Source organism: Adiantum capillus-veneris, chromosome 14 (genome assembly GCF_014529385.1).
Source record: "Adiantum capillus-veneris isolate H3 chromosome 14, ASM1452938v2, whole genome shotgun sequence".
Classification (NCBI taxonomy): domain Eukaryota; kingdom Viridiplantae; phylum Streptophyta; class Polypodiopsida; order Polypodiales; family Pteridaceae; genus Adiantum; species Adiantum capillus-veneris.
In genome coordinates, this window is record NC_140944.1 from 3,647,186 (window position 1) to 3,662,836 (window position 15,651).

Sequence of the window (15,651 nt, forward strand, 5' to 3'; positions counted from 1 at the left end):
TTAGAGTCTTTGGCTGTGAAGCGTATTTCCATGTTCCAAAGGAATTTTGAAGCAAGTTGGCTCCTAAGTCAAAGAAATGCATATTTCTTGGTTATGGCAATCCTGGCGAGATGGGATTTCGGTTATGGGATCCTAAAGCTAAAAAGATAATTCGCAGTAATGACGTATACTTCAATGAAGAAAAGATGCATAAGAAGCCTGTGCATACAGTGGAGGTCAGCAGACTTATCTTCCAAGAAGATGGAATTGTCCACAATAGGGCTGAAGTGCCTAATGTCAGACAACAAGTACATAATCCTCCTGCAGTGCAAGATGTTGCTGAGGAACAATTGGCTCAAGCAGTTATTAGAAGGTCTACAAGAGTTTCAAGGCCTCCTGATACATTCACTCCCTCATTGGACTACATTATGTTGAAAAGATTGCGGAGAGCCTTCCTGCTATAAGGAAGCCATGTCAATGGATGAGAAGGCAAAGTGGGAGAAAGCTTTGCAATCAGGAATGGACTCGTTGCATAAGAATCAAGCTTGGAAGTTGGTTCGGTTGCCTAAAGGTAAAAAGGCATTACCATGCAAATGGGTGTACAAGCAAAAAGTTACACCTCATGATAATAAACCCAAGGACACGGCACGACTTGTTGCTAAAGGATTTAAGCAGCAGAGCAGGGTATTGACTTTGATGAGATCTTTTCTCCGGTTGTCAAGATAACTACTCTGCGGTGTGTACTTGCATTGGTTGCTAAAGACGACATGGAACTTGACCAGATGGATGTCAAAACGGCATTCTTGCATGGTGATTTTCAAGAAGAAGCTTATATGCAGTAGATAGAAGGTTTTGTTGAGAAGGGCAATGAAGACTTGGTGTGTCAGTTAGAAAAGACTCTTTACGGTCTAAAATAGTCATCAAGGGAGTGATATCGTAAATTCTACTCGTTCATGCTCTCTCCAGGCTACAAATGTAGCGATATGGACCATTGCCTCTATACTAAGTGAGCTAAAGATGGTAGTTTGCTGATTTTGGTGCTTTATGTGGACGATATGTTAACTGCCGGGAAATGCAGGGATGAAATTTCAGCCTTGAAGTCAGAGTTACATGCAAACTTTGAAATGAAAGACATGGGTGAAGCAAGCCATATCCTTGGCATGCGCATTAAGCAAGACAGATGCAAGAAATTGGTCTATTTGTCTCAATCTGAGTACATTGCTAAAGTGCTCAAGCGTTTCAATATGGAGACGCGGAAGGCATTGAGTACTCCATTGCGTCCATATGTGAAACTTTCCAAAAATGATTGCCCTAAGTCTGAATAGGAAAAGGCTGAAATGGCACAAGCGCCTTATTCATCTGCAGTTGGGAGTTTGATGTATGCTATGATTGCTACACATCCTGATATTTCTTTTGCAGTGGGAGTTGTTAGCAGATATATGTCAAATCCAGGCAAGAAACATTGGGAGGCAGTGAAAGGGGTTATGCGATATTTGAATGGTACAAAAGACATGTGCATTTGCTTTGGAAGAAAGGAAGCATGTGTAATGGGTTACACGGATGCAGATTATGCAGGAGACTTGGACAAGAGAAGGTCCACTTCAGGCTATGTTTTTCAATTCATTGGAGGTGCAGTTTCATGGCGATCTCGTTTGCAAGATTGTGTTACCTTGCCTACTACAGAGGCTGAATATGTTGCAGCTTCAGAAGCTTGCAAGAAAGCTATATGGCTTGGTCGGCTAGTGGGAGACTTGGGAATCAATGTTGAGATGCCTGTGCTACATTGTGATAGCCAAAGTGCTATACAATTGGCAAAGCATCCACTGTTTCATGCAAAGACAAATCATGTGGATGTGAAGTATCACTTCGTTTGTGAGGTGCTTGAGGACAAGCGATTGCAGATTGCCAAGATTCGCACCACTAAAAACCATGTTGATCTTGTAACAAAGGGCTTACCTTCAGAGCGGTTTGCACATTGTCATGCACTCATGGGCATTGGATAGATGATGGTCATTGTCTACCTGTATTATATGTATATATACATTGTCACCCCAGCTTAAAGGCACATTGTTTTTTAAGTGGGAGGTTGTTGGGGTGGTAAAGCCCAATGTGCCGCGCCTGAGAGTTGGGTGGTCGGGAGACTACCGAGAATTAACACTGACCATTCATTCTACATAATAGAATAAGGGGGCTCACATGTAGAGAGTGATTTTTAGTCCCTGCAAACACAAGGTCTCCTCCTCGTCTCCTCTCTTCTCCATCGCTGCACACACTCACACACGCTCTCCCTCGCGCACTTCAACTAGTATCAGAGCTTTGGCTTCGTGACAGATGGAGTGTTGCAGAGAAGTGAGCTTTCGACTATGGTGAGCTCGCTTTCGTTGGAAGCATGAGATCGGTGAACAACCACCAGATTTGTGCTTATGGAAGCTTGAGAGACATTCCCAAGCTTGAGAGAAGGGTGTATTGCAAGTGTGTATGCTTTTTTGTAGCCATACTTGCAGGAAGAATGAAGATTTTCATTTTCGTAGGTCATTTTTCGGGCTCCAAAATAGTGTTTCTTACATAAATTTTACATACGGAATGCAATTTATGCAAGGTTAGGGTGTAACCTGGGGTTTTGGCACGCTTCAGATGCAATGGTGATGTGCATTTGGACTGATTTTGACCTCTAAATTTTCTGCTGCAGCAGCTGTTTATTGTGTATCGAGGATTCCACACATGGTTTGCTCTCGGATGTGAGAGTGGTAATGTTTTTTTTTGCGAGTTTATTTGTTTATGCGCATGGTTTGCAATCCTGTTTTGATGCATTTGGCACTCTGTGGTTGCTTTGCCATAGTGTTTTGACATCGCATTGTGAGAGTGTTTGCTCACCAGATTATGTCATTTGACATACATGTGGTAATCTCTTCAGGAGGGAGATTGTTGATGATACTTTCATCGATTACCACATAGTGCTCTTGGATTAGAGCAGGTTTTTGGCATCATTTGAGCGGTTTTGCTCATTTTGTTTCGTCACATTGATTGCCATATTTGTTGATACTTCTCTTAGACAACTTATGCCAGCTTATGTTGTATTTTGCTAGTACTTGGTGTATGAGTTAGCCAGGCTTTGGCTATTGTCAATTGATCGATTTGTGCTTTGTCTTGTCACAGGTTATCTCGCCATGGATTTGGCATGTACATCATTGTCAGGGTTTGTGCTTTTCCATACAAAGTTTGATGGTTCAAACTTTGAGCATTGGAAAGCACATATGCATGATGCATTGACTCAATTGGGCCAAGTATTTCCACTACAGGGCATGGATGGTAGGCCAGAGTCTATGACTGACGATGAGTGGGAGGACTTGGATGAGCTTGCACGTTCGACGATCATGTTAGACCTTGGTGAGTCTGTCTATCGCATTGGTTTGGATGCATGTACAGCTAGAGAGTTATGGCAAAGATTGTGCAATGCTTTTGGCACAAATCAGTCTAGAGAGATGCCTAAAGTCAAAGGACGATCTCGCAGACATAGAGATGTTGTGTGTTTGCATTGTGGTCATACATGGCATGTAGGTAGGCGATGTTTTCGACGGATGAGACAACGCAAGAGACAACACAAGAGAGATGCTATCACTTTGGATGATGTGGGAGCAATGTAGCGTATGTGGCTATCACTTTGGATGATGTGGGAGCAGATGTAGCGTATGTGGCTACGCATGACGGAGATGTTGACTTTGCTTCCATGTTTACTCTTGACTTTCTTATGTCGGTTTTTGACGACACATTACCTTCGCATTGGATACTAGATGTGAGTGCTAGATTTCATGTCACGTCGAGCCGTGAGTGGTTTAGCACATATGCTAGTGGTATGCTTGGATATGTGTGTCTAGCTGATGGTTCAGTGCATGACATAGTTGGTGCAGGAGATGTCAGACTTTTGTTGCCGAGTGGTGCATCATACGTGTTGCGAGATGTACGCTATGTGCCAGGTTTCACGCACAGCTTGATCTCTGTGAGTTAGTTTACGAGACAGTGGATGCCAAGTAGTGCTGGATGAGCACAGTTTCAGATTGCATCGTTTAAAGCTAGTCATAGTGAGAGGTGCTAATGTTGGCACGATTCACATGTAGAGAGTGAGTTTTAGCCCCTCCGAACACAAGGTCTCCTCTCTCCTCTCTTCTCCATTGTTACACACACTCACACATGCTCTCCCTCGCGTATTTCAAGATCAAGCACCATAAGCCCACAACTTGATGTTCTCATAGAAAACAATTTGATCTACATTAATTAGCACCATAAGCCCATGTTTCACCTATTTCAATTATCTATATATTACTTTAAGTCAACTATGGTGTAGATCTTACGGTTGTGAATGCTAAAAGATAAGATTTTGAAGTCTTTGTGTCATCCAAGTATTATTCCTAGCCTTTGAATCTTAGTTGGACATATGAGCACATATTATTGAGACTCTACATTAGCAAATGTTCGGGGCATGTTAAATGTCACACTAACTATCTAAATTTGTAAATTGGGTACACTTGATCTAGCACCCACGCAATCAAGGTCTGTTGGAGGAAATTCCATTTATACTAGCGAATGATTATTAAATTTGGGATTGACTATTATCTTTAGTCTAATCAGATATAGTTGTACTTCAAGTGGACTTTTGACACTATATAGTGGAACTTTGTGTTGACAATTCTAGCAAAACTTGAATTTGATGCTAACATAAGTAGATGCATAAGTGGATGCATCTGCTTGCTTGGAAAACGTACTCAATCAAGGATCATACTTATTGGGAGGCTGTTGAAAGGAATAAGCATATGTTTATATGTGAGGTAGGGTTTTCCATTGAGTCCCTTGCTATTTGTTGTAGCTACTCACCCACTTTTTGGTTTATTATGGGAGGAGGCATATTGGGTCCATTATGGATTGAAACAATGATAGCAAACAAATAGCAAGGCTTGGCATTGTTGATGATACGCTTGTTTTCTTATAAGCAAACAATATGAATGTGAAAACATTTATGTTTTTTCTCTTTGAGTGCTTCTTTGAATCTAAACCTAGAAATTTCAATTGAGAAATCCCTTTGCCACTTACTTTGACTCTCTTGTTGGCGTTGGAAACAGACGAGACATTTTTGGACACCTTGGACCCATGCAGGGATTAATTTTGGGATGAGGTGTGGACTAAAATGTTACATTGTGACTAGTGGCCCCTACATATCAATTTGAGAATATAGGAAGCATTCATTTACATTCTATAATATATTATCTTCCTTTAATAACTTAGGATCTAAGCAGTTCCTTACAATTAATTCACTTCTCTTGAGACTCTTCTAGGGTTCCAAATAGCAAGAAGTGATACAAGTGTTGTCCACGATTTGACTGTATGTAGTTCTATGTTATAAATACAGAAATAGAGAACGCTTTTTCCAGCAAAACAAACAAAACAAGGTGAAGGCTCAGTTTGTTCAAAAGAAAATGTTGATTCTTTGAAGGTGTAGGGAAAGGACCTCTTGTGTCCTTTCTCGGCCGTCAATGGTCCAGGGCGAGGGGGGCCAAATATGAACTAATTTTAGGCTTGCCTTTTGGAAAAGTGTCGGCTTCAGCTAACCAGACGTGCGAGTGAAGCGGGAAGCAGAGTTCGAGGGCAAGGCATGCACGAAAGGGTGGGCGAGGGCTGAGCCGAACTCTCTGAGTCAAATGGCAGAGGGTGAAGCAACTCTTATTAAGTTGTGTGTCATGTTGCAGTTATATTCCCTCTGCTAAGATGTCAATTTTCTGTTGAATTCCCTCTGCTGATGTGTCATGCAGAGCTTCATATTCTTGTTGCTGATGTATCGAGCAATGGTGAAATTCCCTTTGCTGAGCTGTCTATTTATTATTTGATGTTGGTGAGTTGACAAATCTGTAAGTAACAGTGTGTCCTCTGACATTCTGCCTGCTGACTTGTCATACGTCCAATGATTGGTTGTGACATTCCTTGATTTAATGTATCCTAGATGTATGGCTGAGATCTGCAGCCCCCCTCCCCTGGACCTTGACGGAAGGGACAATTTACAAACTAAAAAAAATTACAGAAAGATTAAAAAGTTGAAAAGGAAGAAACTAAACAAAAGAGTTCAAAACTTTGTACTCTTTTCTCCATGCCCCGAAAAGAAGAAAAAGAAGAAGTTTCAACAGCACAAGAACAATTTCAAGAGACCTCAAAGATGTGCCTTGAACGCAAGGCCTCTTGTTCAAGAGAGAAGTAGGATAACATATCTACTACAGTTCTCTCCCTCTTTTATTCAAGGTCTTGAGTTCAAAACTCATCGGATAGATCCTTGAGGTCAAGTTACGATTTTTCCTACTTCGTTAAAACCTCTCTTCTCGTTCGTGCGCGCGCGCGCGCGTGTGTGTGTGTGTGAGAGAGAGAGAGAGAGAGCATGCCTGGATAAATGGGAATCAATCGATAAGGAGCTGGAGAAGCAGCAAGAGAAGGAGAGGTAAGGTGGCCGCTGCCAGCTGCAGGTGAGGTTGGGCCAGAGATGTCGAGGCGGGGCCCATGGCCGGCAGCGAGGTCGAAGAGGTCGAGATGGGAGTGGATGGGGGTGCGACAGAGGGGGCAGCTGGCATGGGAGCGCAGCCACACATCAATACAGGGCAGGTGAAAAGCGTGGAGGCAGCTGGGAAGCAGACGAAGGTGCTCCGCCTCTTCAAACTCGCTCAGGCACACGGCGCACTCCAGGCCGCCGCCGCCGCCGCTCATGTTTGACTTGGTCGACCGCGCTCTTCTCAAAAACTCCACCACGGGGATGGCCTCTATTTCCGTCTGCTCCAGCCCCTGCTCATGCTCCTGCTGCCCTGCCACCGCCGCTTGTAGAGCATCCTCGTTCAGCCGGGCGTTCCTACGCAGCCCCGTCCAGCCCATCCGCCGCCCCGTCCCCCCTCTGCAAAACTTGGCCACCATCGTATAGTAGCTCACCAGCAGAAACGCTGTGCCTAGTATCCCCACTATCGCTATCACAGCCGGCGAAAAGGAGCTGCCCCCCTTGCCGTCTGCTGCACTTGTAACACTACCACTTGAGTTCACGTTGGCCATATTGTAGATTCCATTTCCTGAGCTTTCCATTGCCTGCCCAGATGATCTGATTCCTAATTATGGCTACATCCCCTTCTCTTTGATCTGTTTTTTGGAGCTGCAGCTTTAATCTGCCGGTGCACGCATTAAGGCCTAAGGGCGAAGCCAAGCCTCTCCGCCTTCGCTCTCGGGCGGTGCAAAGAAGGCAACCCCCGAGTCGCGAATCATTGGTCTTCTTTCAAGACGCGGATTGCGTATTGCCAATTTGCCTGTTCGTGATCAATGTTGGAATTCGTTGTTGAATGGTCTATCCTATCAATTGTGGATACAAAATGTCAATTTCTCACCAAACGCACGTTAGAGAACCCTACCCACCTACGACATACTGGTCTGCTATCCCACGCCTCCCTCCCTTCTTATCATGCAGCTATACGATCTATGTTGCCTCTATATATTCCATGCAACTATAACATGCTTACGTCATACGTTTTCAAAGTGCACTCACACTCAAATTTGCAAAGCCAACGACTATGGCAAAAAACATTTTCCTAGGCATACATGTTTCCTTTCTATTAGTTGATGTGTGAATGGATATTAGTTGATGTGTGAATGGATAAAAGCTTTAAGCCTTTATCTCTCTTCTCTTTCATTACACCATCTCTTTAGCTAGCTAAAAAGAAACACTCTAAAGGAGAAGACCAAAATCGCTTACATTGCCATGCATTAACAAAGAAAAACAAAAAGAGAAAATATTGTGTATGCGACAATAACGACAACAAAAATCACAATATTGGTCCAACATCAATATGCGTGAAAATATATCTGTAGCCATTACAACATTCATATATGCGCAAATTATTGCTAGACGGATACTCAAAAATAAAGATGCTCATTTGAGCCATTCAAATAAGATGGCCTTGATGAGCATCTTTGTTTTTCACCTGCATAAAATTAATCAAATGTCAGTTGCAGTTTGTAAAGTTTACAACAAAAAGAAGATAATTATAAACTTTGAAGTTAACAATATACTATAAATAATATTTCACTCCTTACCTGCATAATTTGAAGCACAAAAGAACAAAATTGAAATTTATAAATAAAGCCAAAAATTACATCTTCTTCCTCATTTTCCTCTTCCTCGTCGAGAGAACATAAGTGTGATCTCTCTAACTCTAGAACATTAATCAAAATCAAATTAGATAAATCAATAACTCAAAATTATTATAACAATATTTAGTAACTATACTTATCGTTTGTAGAGATCCAATTGCAGAGTTGAAATGCTCACGAGAGTTATAGTTGTTTTCTAACAACCATTGTCAAATATCAAACTCTATGTGTCTCTCTCAATACTTGACCATGTCTCTAGTAGGACGAATCAGAGTGATATTTTCCTAAGTTAAATATAGACAAAAAGTTTGCATTAGTTAAAATATCTCCTATATAGAAAGTTTGCATAATTAAAAATTGCTTACATATTTGTCTTTCCAAGCTATTTTGCCATTATGGAAGCTATGTCAAAGAAGCGTTGCATTATCGCTTTCCAAACCCCCTCAGTGAGCATTTCTCCATGCAATTATGGAAGTTATGTCGAAGAAGCGTTGCATGATCGCTTTCCAAACCCCCTCAATGAGCATTTCTCCATGCAATGGTTGGAGGGATATATAAAGAATTTTCTAATAAAAAAGCAATTAACCGTACAACATGCCATAACCAATTAGGTCGCAAATCTAGAGTGGAGCTTTTGTGGCGGCAACATGTGCAGAGTGAGAGTGGGTCATGCAAGAAAAGAGTGATGAAGTGGCAAATAGGCTCATCCCATAGACAACAATGCAAAGCTCGGGCCTCTCCACCATTATCCAAAACAGGCATCCCAACAAGAGCACCCGCCGCTCCATATATCATGGTGCTCTCTACCCTGAGAGGATCGCCTACGTGTGCTGATGGTAGATGTTTGTCAATCACCCGTGGATTGCCGAGGAGGATCAGATGAAGCAAGAGTAGAATGCAATGGTGTGGGTCCCTGCAATGGAAGGAGGGTGGATCGATAAGAAGATGTGATAGAAGGGGATGTTGTCAATGCGACACTCTGAACATAGGGAGTCTCTCTCTATCTCCCCCACAATGTGTTCTACTGTGAAATACCATAAGCCGTTAGCCGTTGTGGATTGCAGCAATTAAATAAACCCTGCATCGAAGGTAGATACTCGTCTCTCGCAAAGAGAGTGGTTGTTGTAGCTTTGTATCCATGAACTAACTGAGAAGTTTGCATAGATCGAGCAGCTCCACGATAATCGTAAGAGGGTCATGCCTGCAAAAAACACAAAAAGATAGCTACACTCAAGCTCGTCAGAGTTGGATCCACTCAAGGTCACATCCCCCTTGGTGTAGACTCGAGGGAGGGGGGGAGGCTCACTATATTTAAAACCTATACATCACATGCGTTCAAGGAAATTTTTTTTTAATTTACTTGTAAAATTTTCACCAATAAAAGAAACCCTTTTTTTATTCAAATTGTATTTTCTTTTCAAGTTTATTTTTTGAACACCCTTTTGTATGTGAAAATGTGAGAAAATATAAAATAAAATAATCCATATTGTTGAACCCATGTGACAAGCATTTTTTTATTATAGTGACCCCCTAAGGTGTAGATAAATAGAGAGAGGGTAGATATATAAAGAAGTACCTATATATATATATATATATATATATATATATATATATAGAGAGAGAGAGAGAGAGAGAGAGAGAGAGAGATGGCGAGGAAGCTAGATGAAGAGATTAGGGGAAATAGATAGGGAGAGGAAATATCTATTTCCCCTAATCTCTTCATCTAGCTTCCTCTCCATCTCTCTCTCTCTCTCTCTCTGTGTGTATATATATATATATATATATATATATATATATATATATATATATATATATATATATATATATATATATATATATATATATATATATATATATATATATATATATATATACACAGAGAGAGAGAGAGAGAGAGAGAGAGAGAGAGAGAGAGAGAGATGGAGAGGGTGTAGAGAGACAAGGTAGAGATATAGAGATCATGTAAAGACTAGGTGTAGAGAGAGAGGTAAAGAAACATATTGGGTTTAGATAGAAAGGGAGAGGGTAGGTAGATGATAGAGAGGGTGTAGAGCGAGAGGGTAGAGATTAGGTAGACTCTAGAGATAGATAAACTAGAGATTAGGAAGAGATCGATAGATAAGGTAGAGATTAAGAAGAGATTAGGCTAGATATAGGGAAGATAGAGATTAGGTTAGAGAGGGTAAAGATTAGGTGTAGAGAGGGTGTAATAGGAGCAAATGTAATAGTAGAGAGGGAGAGGGTAGATTATTACATGTGGAGAGGGTAGACTTTAGGTTAGATAGAAAGGGAGAGGATAGATTATTACAAGTAGAGAGGATAGATGTAGAGAGGATAGAAATAGATAGGGTAACTTTTAGGATAGATAGAAAGGTTAGAAAGATGTAGAGAGGGTAGAGTTTAGGCTAGATAGATATAGAGAGCATAGAGATTAGATATGGTAGTATTTAGGTTAGATATATAGATATATGTAGAGAGGATAGAGTTTAGGCTAGATAGATAGGGTAGAGAGGGTAGAGATTAGGTATAGAGAGATTAGAGAGAGATTAACTCTATGTGGTCAAAGGGTCAACACTTTTGTATACGCCTAGCATTGACAAGCGCCGAACCACCATGGATTGTGGCGTCATTGGAAACTTTGACATAGATAGTGATGAAGCCAGGTATTATATGACTATTGAAAGGATATTGAAGGTCAATTTTAGAACCTTTCATAACTACGTCTTTGAGTGCAAGTGGTTTGTGAATGTGTTTAGACAGCCTGCGAATGGAATCTACATGGTGGAATCCAGTGTGCATCACATGGGGAGGCATGACAATTTAGTTGTTTTAGGCAATTGTGAGCAGGTGAGTGATGAAATTTTATTCTATGAGTATTTTTTGTCATGTCCTCTCTCTCTCTCTCTCTCTCTCTCTCTCTCTCTCTCTCTCTCACACACACACACACACACACACACACACACACACACACACACACACATTTTATCAAACATGTCAGTTTATATTATTTTTCTTAATTCAGTAAAGAGCGACACTTTTTAATGTAACTTTAATCATATGTATGTAATTAATTTATTGATCAAATGTCTACTATTTTCTCTATCCAATTTTTATAAAAATGTTATGCTCTATTGACCTTCTTTTTGTAAAATAAAAAAAAAGTAGCCAAAATTTGGGCCTTTTCAATTCCAAATCATTGCGCGATAATGGTAGAGGTAATAATCACGGATAAAGATGTGGCGATAATGCCAATAATAACGCAGTAATAGATGCATAAATGTTTAAATTACAAAAAAAAAACCCTCTTGCCTCCATCTCTCATCTTTGGCCACTCCATTTTGGACTCTCACACTAAAATATGCAATAGATGGCCACTGCAAACTCTTCATCCTCTTTAGTGGTAGGTCTTCTTCTTGTTATCGGAAGAAAATTAGATTTTGAGAAAACAATTTGATTGGTTGAATGTTGTATAAAGATCTCATCAAAAAACACAAGTGTGTAAAAGCAATAATGGAAGTGTTATCATGGACAAGGAAAGATCAAAAATCTTGTAGAGTCATAATAGCTTTCTTGAAGTGGTTGGTGTAATAAAGAGACTCTATCAGGTGGATTTTGATAAAATATATTTCTCTCCTAATGACTTCAAAAAATAGTTATTCACTATTTATATAGTGCAAGGCCACTCTAAAGAGAAGAAAAAGCTAAAGGAAAAATAAGCAAAAGAAAAACACATACCTATCAATAAAGAGAAGAAAAAGCTAAAGGGAAAATAAGCAAAAGAAAAACACATACCTATCAATAAAGAGAAGAAAAAGCTAAAGGAAAAATAAGCAAAAGAAAAACACATACCTATCAATGTGCACTCAACCATCTCTTTATATAGACACAAAAAGTCTTTTGACTTTCCATTTTCATGGGTCTTTTCATTTCCTAAACTCTCCCTTCATTTATACACTTAATTTGACTTTCCATTTTCATGGGTCTTTTCATTTCCTAAACTCTCCCTTCATTTATACACTTAAGATGTTTTGAAAGGCCTTTTCTTTTTAGATTGGGGAGGCCTAATAGGTCGATTTGGTAAAACAAAAAAATGGAGAAACCTTTAAGTAGAAAGGTTGAGAAAGTAAAATGTTGTATTATGTGACACCTAGCCACAATGATGCTAGGCGTTATAGCCCTACAATGGCAACAACAACATTGCACTCTATATCGCTCGTAGCTATTTTTTCTCTAAAGAGTTTAGTGTGTGTGAAGCCAAAGCACTACCATCGAGTGCAATAGATTCTTGATAGATCAAAGCTAGGTAGGAAGTAAATTTCAAGGTGTATCTTGTGTCTTTTCTTATGCATGTGGTAGTGCCCTTGAAGTGCATTTGATCAATGGTCAGCTCAAACTAGTGCAACATCATACATAGTCGTGGGTGCTAGCTCCACACTTGAGCACTCAATCAATCAAGCACCACATGCACAATGTCATCAAGTGCTACAATTGACCTACAGTAAGTGGCACACTTTGAACAACTCATGTAGAATCAACTTAGAATATTAATATATTCTCATTGCAAGTGCTAGTATATGGATGTCTACCACCATTGTTTCCTTGCCTTGTCTAATTCTAACAATTAAGAGTCTCATGAGAGTGTGAGCAACATGAATATAGCAGTTTGGATAGGTGGTATCAATGCCACCATTCATAAATTGGCAGGGGGCTCAACATGTATAAAGAAAAACGTGTATAGCTAGATGTAGCTCAATATGTAGTGCAATAAAGAAGTAGTAGTCGTGGTCATAGATACCATCCTTGCAATGTAGCAAGTAGAGGGCCATTGATTTTTTCCATATGAGGCCATATGACACCTATGTTGTTGATTGCTCCAACATTGGCATTGCCCTTATCACTAGAGTAGAAACTTGTGAATGCAAGGTAGCCATGGTTTTTGTAGAAAGGCATCGTGGGGTGAGGATGAGAAAGTAGAGTGAGAGAATGGGGTAAGACAAGTTGGAATGGGAGGAGAATGGGGCACTTCAAATGGCTATAGTGAGAGAGCATGGGGATGGGTTTAAAAGAGATATCGGTCTTCTACATATCTAAGTTGTGCAAAAGATGATGAGAAAATGCAAGGAAGATTTAGAAGAAGAAGAAGAAGGAGAGTTTGTATGGGTTTCATGGTTTTTAGAGGCAAAACTAGAAACACTTTTTTCTCTCTCTTTTGCCCAACCTTCTCTTGAATACTAGTGTGGGTAAGTTAGAGAGAGAGAGAGAGAGAGAGAGAGAGAGAGAGAGAGAGAGAGAGAGAGAGAGATTAGGCTATACTTAACAATAGACTTAAATTTAGGAGGTAAATCTTGGTAACAAGTACACCCTACAACATCGTGAGCAGCATCATAATGTTGAGCTCTATCCATAGCTACTCTCAAAATCATAAACGGATACTTAAATCACAAGTTATGGTTAAAAATAGCATGTGAAGGGCCATGCCCAAAACACCAAAATATGGTCAATAGAGATTTCACATGGAAACATGATGCCACTCTTTGATTCAAAAACAAGATTTGTGTGAGGGAGATACAAGCAGACAAAGCACGTAGGTAGGCTGAAGTTTATATCATGCTTAGCACTCAACTCATAATCTCATGAAAATTTGTGTTCATTTTAAAAACATAGGTCTTTATACTTTCCCAATGGTCCAAATCTAGTAAACTAAGTGCCAAAATCTCTCATAGACAACCGTGAAAATAATAATTATAGTCATGGAGTCCTACTTTCAATTTCGTGTGATCCTGCTTTTGATGCTATGTGTCAACTTAACATAATTAACATTCCCCCCTTCCTATGCCTTGTCATCCCATGACATGGAAATATATAATCTAGCCTAATGGCTTCGTGTCTTTGGGTAATGAGCTTCAAAGCTCTTTTGAGTTGATATGGTTCTAGAACTACTATCCTTCCTTTTTTTGATGTGTTCTTGTTGGTCATGCTACTTGAAATTACCAAGTGTCAAATTCAAACTTTAGAGTTAGACTCTTTTCACGACAAAAGAAGTTTGGAAATTTAGAGAAAAAATCCAAACTTAAAATTTAACTTGGAGACAAAAACATGTCTACATGCATAGGGAAATGCACAAAAGATGGAAATAGTGAAAAAAGACTCAATTGTTGAGTATCACAATACTAAACTATTGCAATTGTTGAGTATCACAATACTAAACCATGCATAGGGAAATACAAAAAATTACAGAAATAGTGAAAAAAGACACAATTGTTGAGTATCACGATACTAAACTATTACTCATATCATAATATTTTTCCCACTTAAGTCGGATGTTCTTGCAATCTTAATGATGTACCTGAATTCTTAGGTAATTTGGAGCACTAAAAGTTGATGTAAAGCCCCAAAAAAGAATGGTAGACTCTGAAAGTGGCCACTTCCCTTGTATGATTGGTGAAGGTTTATATATCTAAGTGAGTTTTGGTGAGGGGGAATTAGGAAACATATTCCAATATATGGGTCTTAAGAGTTACCCCCTCGTGAATAATGGTTCAATACCATGATACTTAAAAATTGTTCATGACATGGCATTTTGGCATTGGCTTTTGGATATACATGTGATTACAAGTTTACTTGGCAATTCTTGATAAACTGGATGAGAAGTTAGACAAAAATTGGCTTTGAAACTTTGAAAATGGCCTTTCCTTGGCTTTTAGGGTGCTTTTATGATCTAAACTTGGTAAAAACTAGTGTGAGGACCTCGTACGACCCACTAATGATTGATGAATTCACACCAATTTTGAAGATTAGACTAGTATCATGATACTTAACAATCTTTCCCAATTTCACTAATACTTTTTCCACACATCCCAATGGTCTAAAGAACACATATATGCAGTCATACTAAGAAAATTTGAAAGGTGAAAGTTGCCCCTTCGTATGTAGTCACTAAAATGTTGGTAATTGGCTTTTGTGTGATGATCCCATGTCCATTTTGACAAAAAATGGTGCCATTGATTTTGTTTCAACGTGTTGAATCCTTTAGTAACCAAAATGTCTAAATTTGACACAAAAATTCATTATCACAATATTAAACAAGTCGGTCAAAATTGATTTTTTTGGTTTGGACTTGTTCTTTAAGGTACTTGGAACCTATTGGTACTCCTTATAGATCTCTTGGAGGGAGTTTGCATAGTTTGGAGGTCTCTGAAATGCACCTCTTGGATTCAGAGTTGACCTATTGATCCAAATTGTACCACGATAATTTTATGGCTTTGCAATGGCTTGGGATAGTTGTTGAGTGAAGGATTTTTGACTTTGCACCTCGTTTGCATCTTCATATGCTTCCCATTCTCCATGATGGAGTGTTTTTATAAGTAATACCTTAAAACTATATGTGATTCTTTTGTCATTGAGCTCATATAGCAAGCCTCATTATTGTTATACTATAGAGAAGGAATATGTCTCAAGGGGTCCACCTTTCAAAAATGCCTAAAGCACATGCATTCTTTGCTAGCTCATATA

General features: G+C 39.5%; 1 protein-coding gene across 1 annotated transcript in view; it reads right to left on the reverse strand.

Moving 5' to 3' along the window:
* LOC147441819 (uncharacterized) overlaps positions 1-7,315 on the reverse strand; it is a 57,463-nt gene extending 50,148 nt beyond the window's left edge. Inside the window, exon 1 of the mRNA XM_086528211.1 lies at positions 6,399-7,315. Coding sequence (XP_086384337.1) covers positions 6,399-7,080 — 682 coding nt within the window. The 5' untranslated portion in view covers positions 7,081-7,315. The remainder of the gene's footprint in view (positions 1-6,398) is intronic.
* Positions 7,316-15,651: the final 8,336 nt, after the last annotated feature.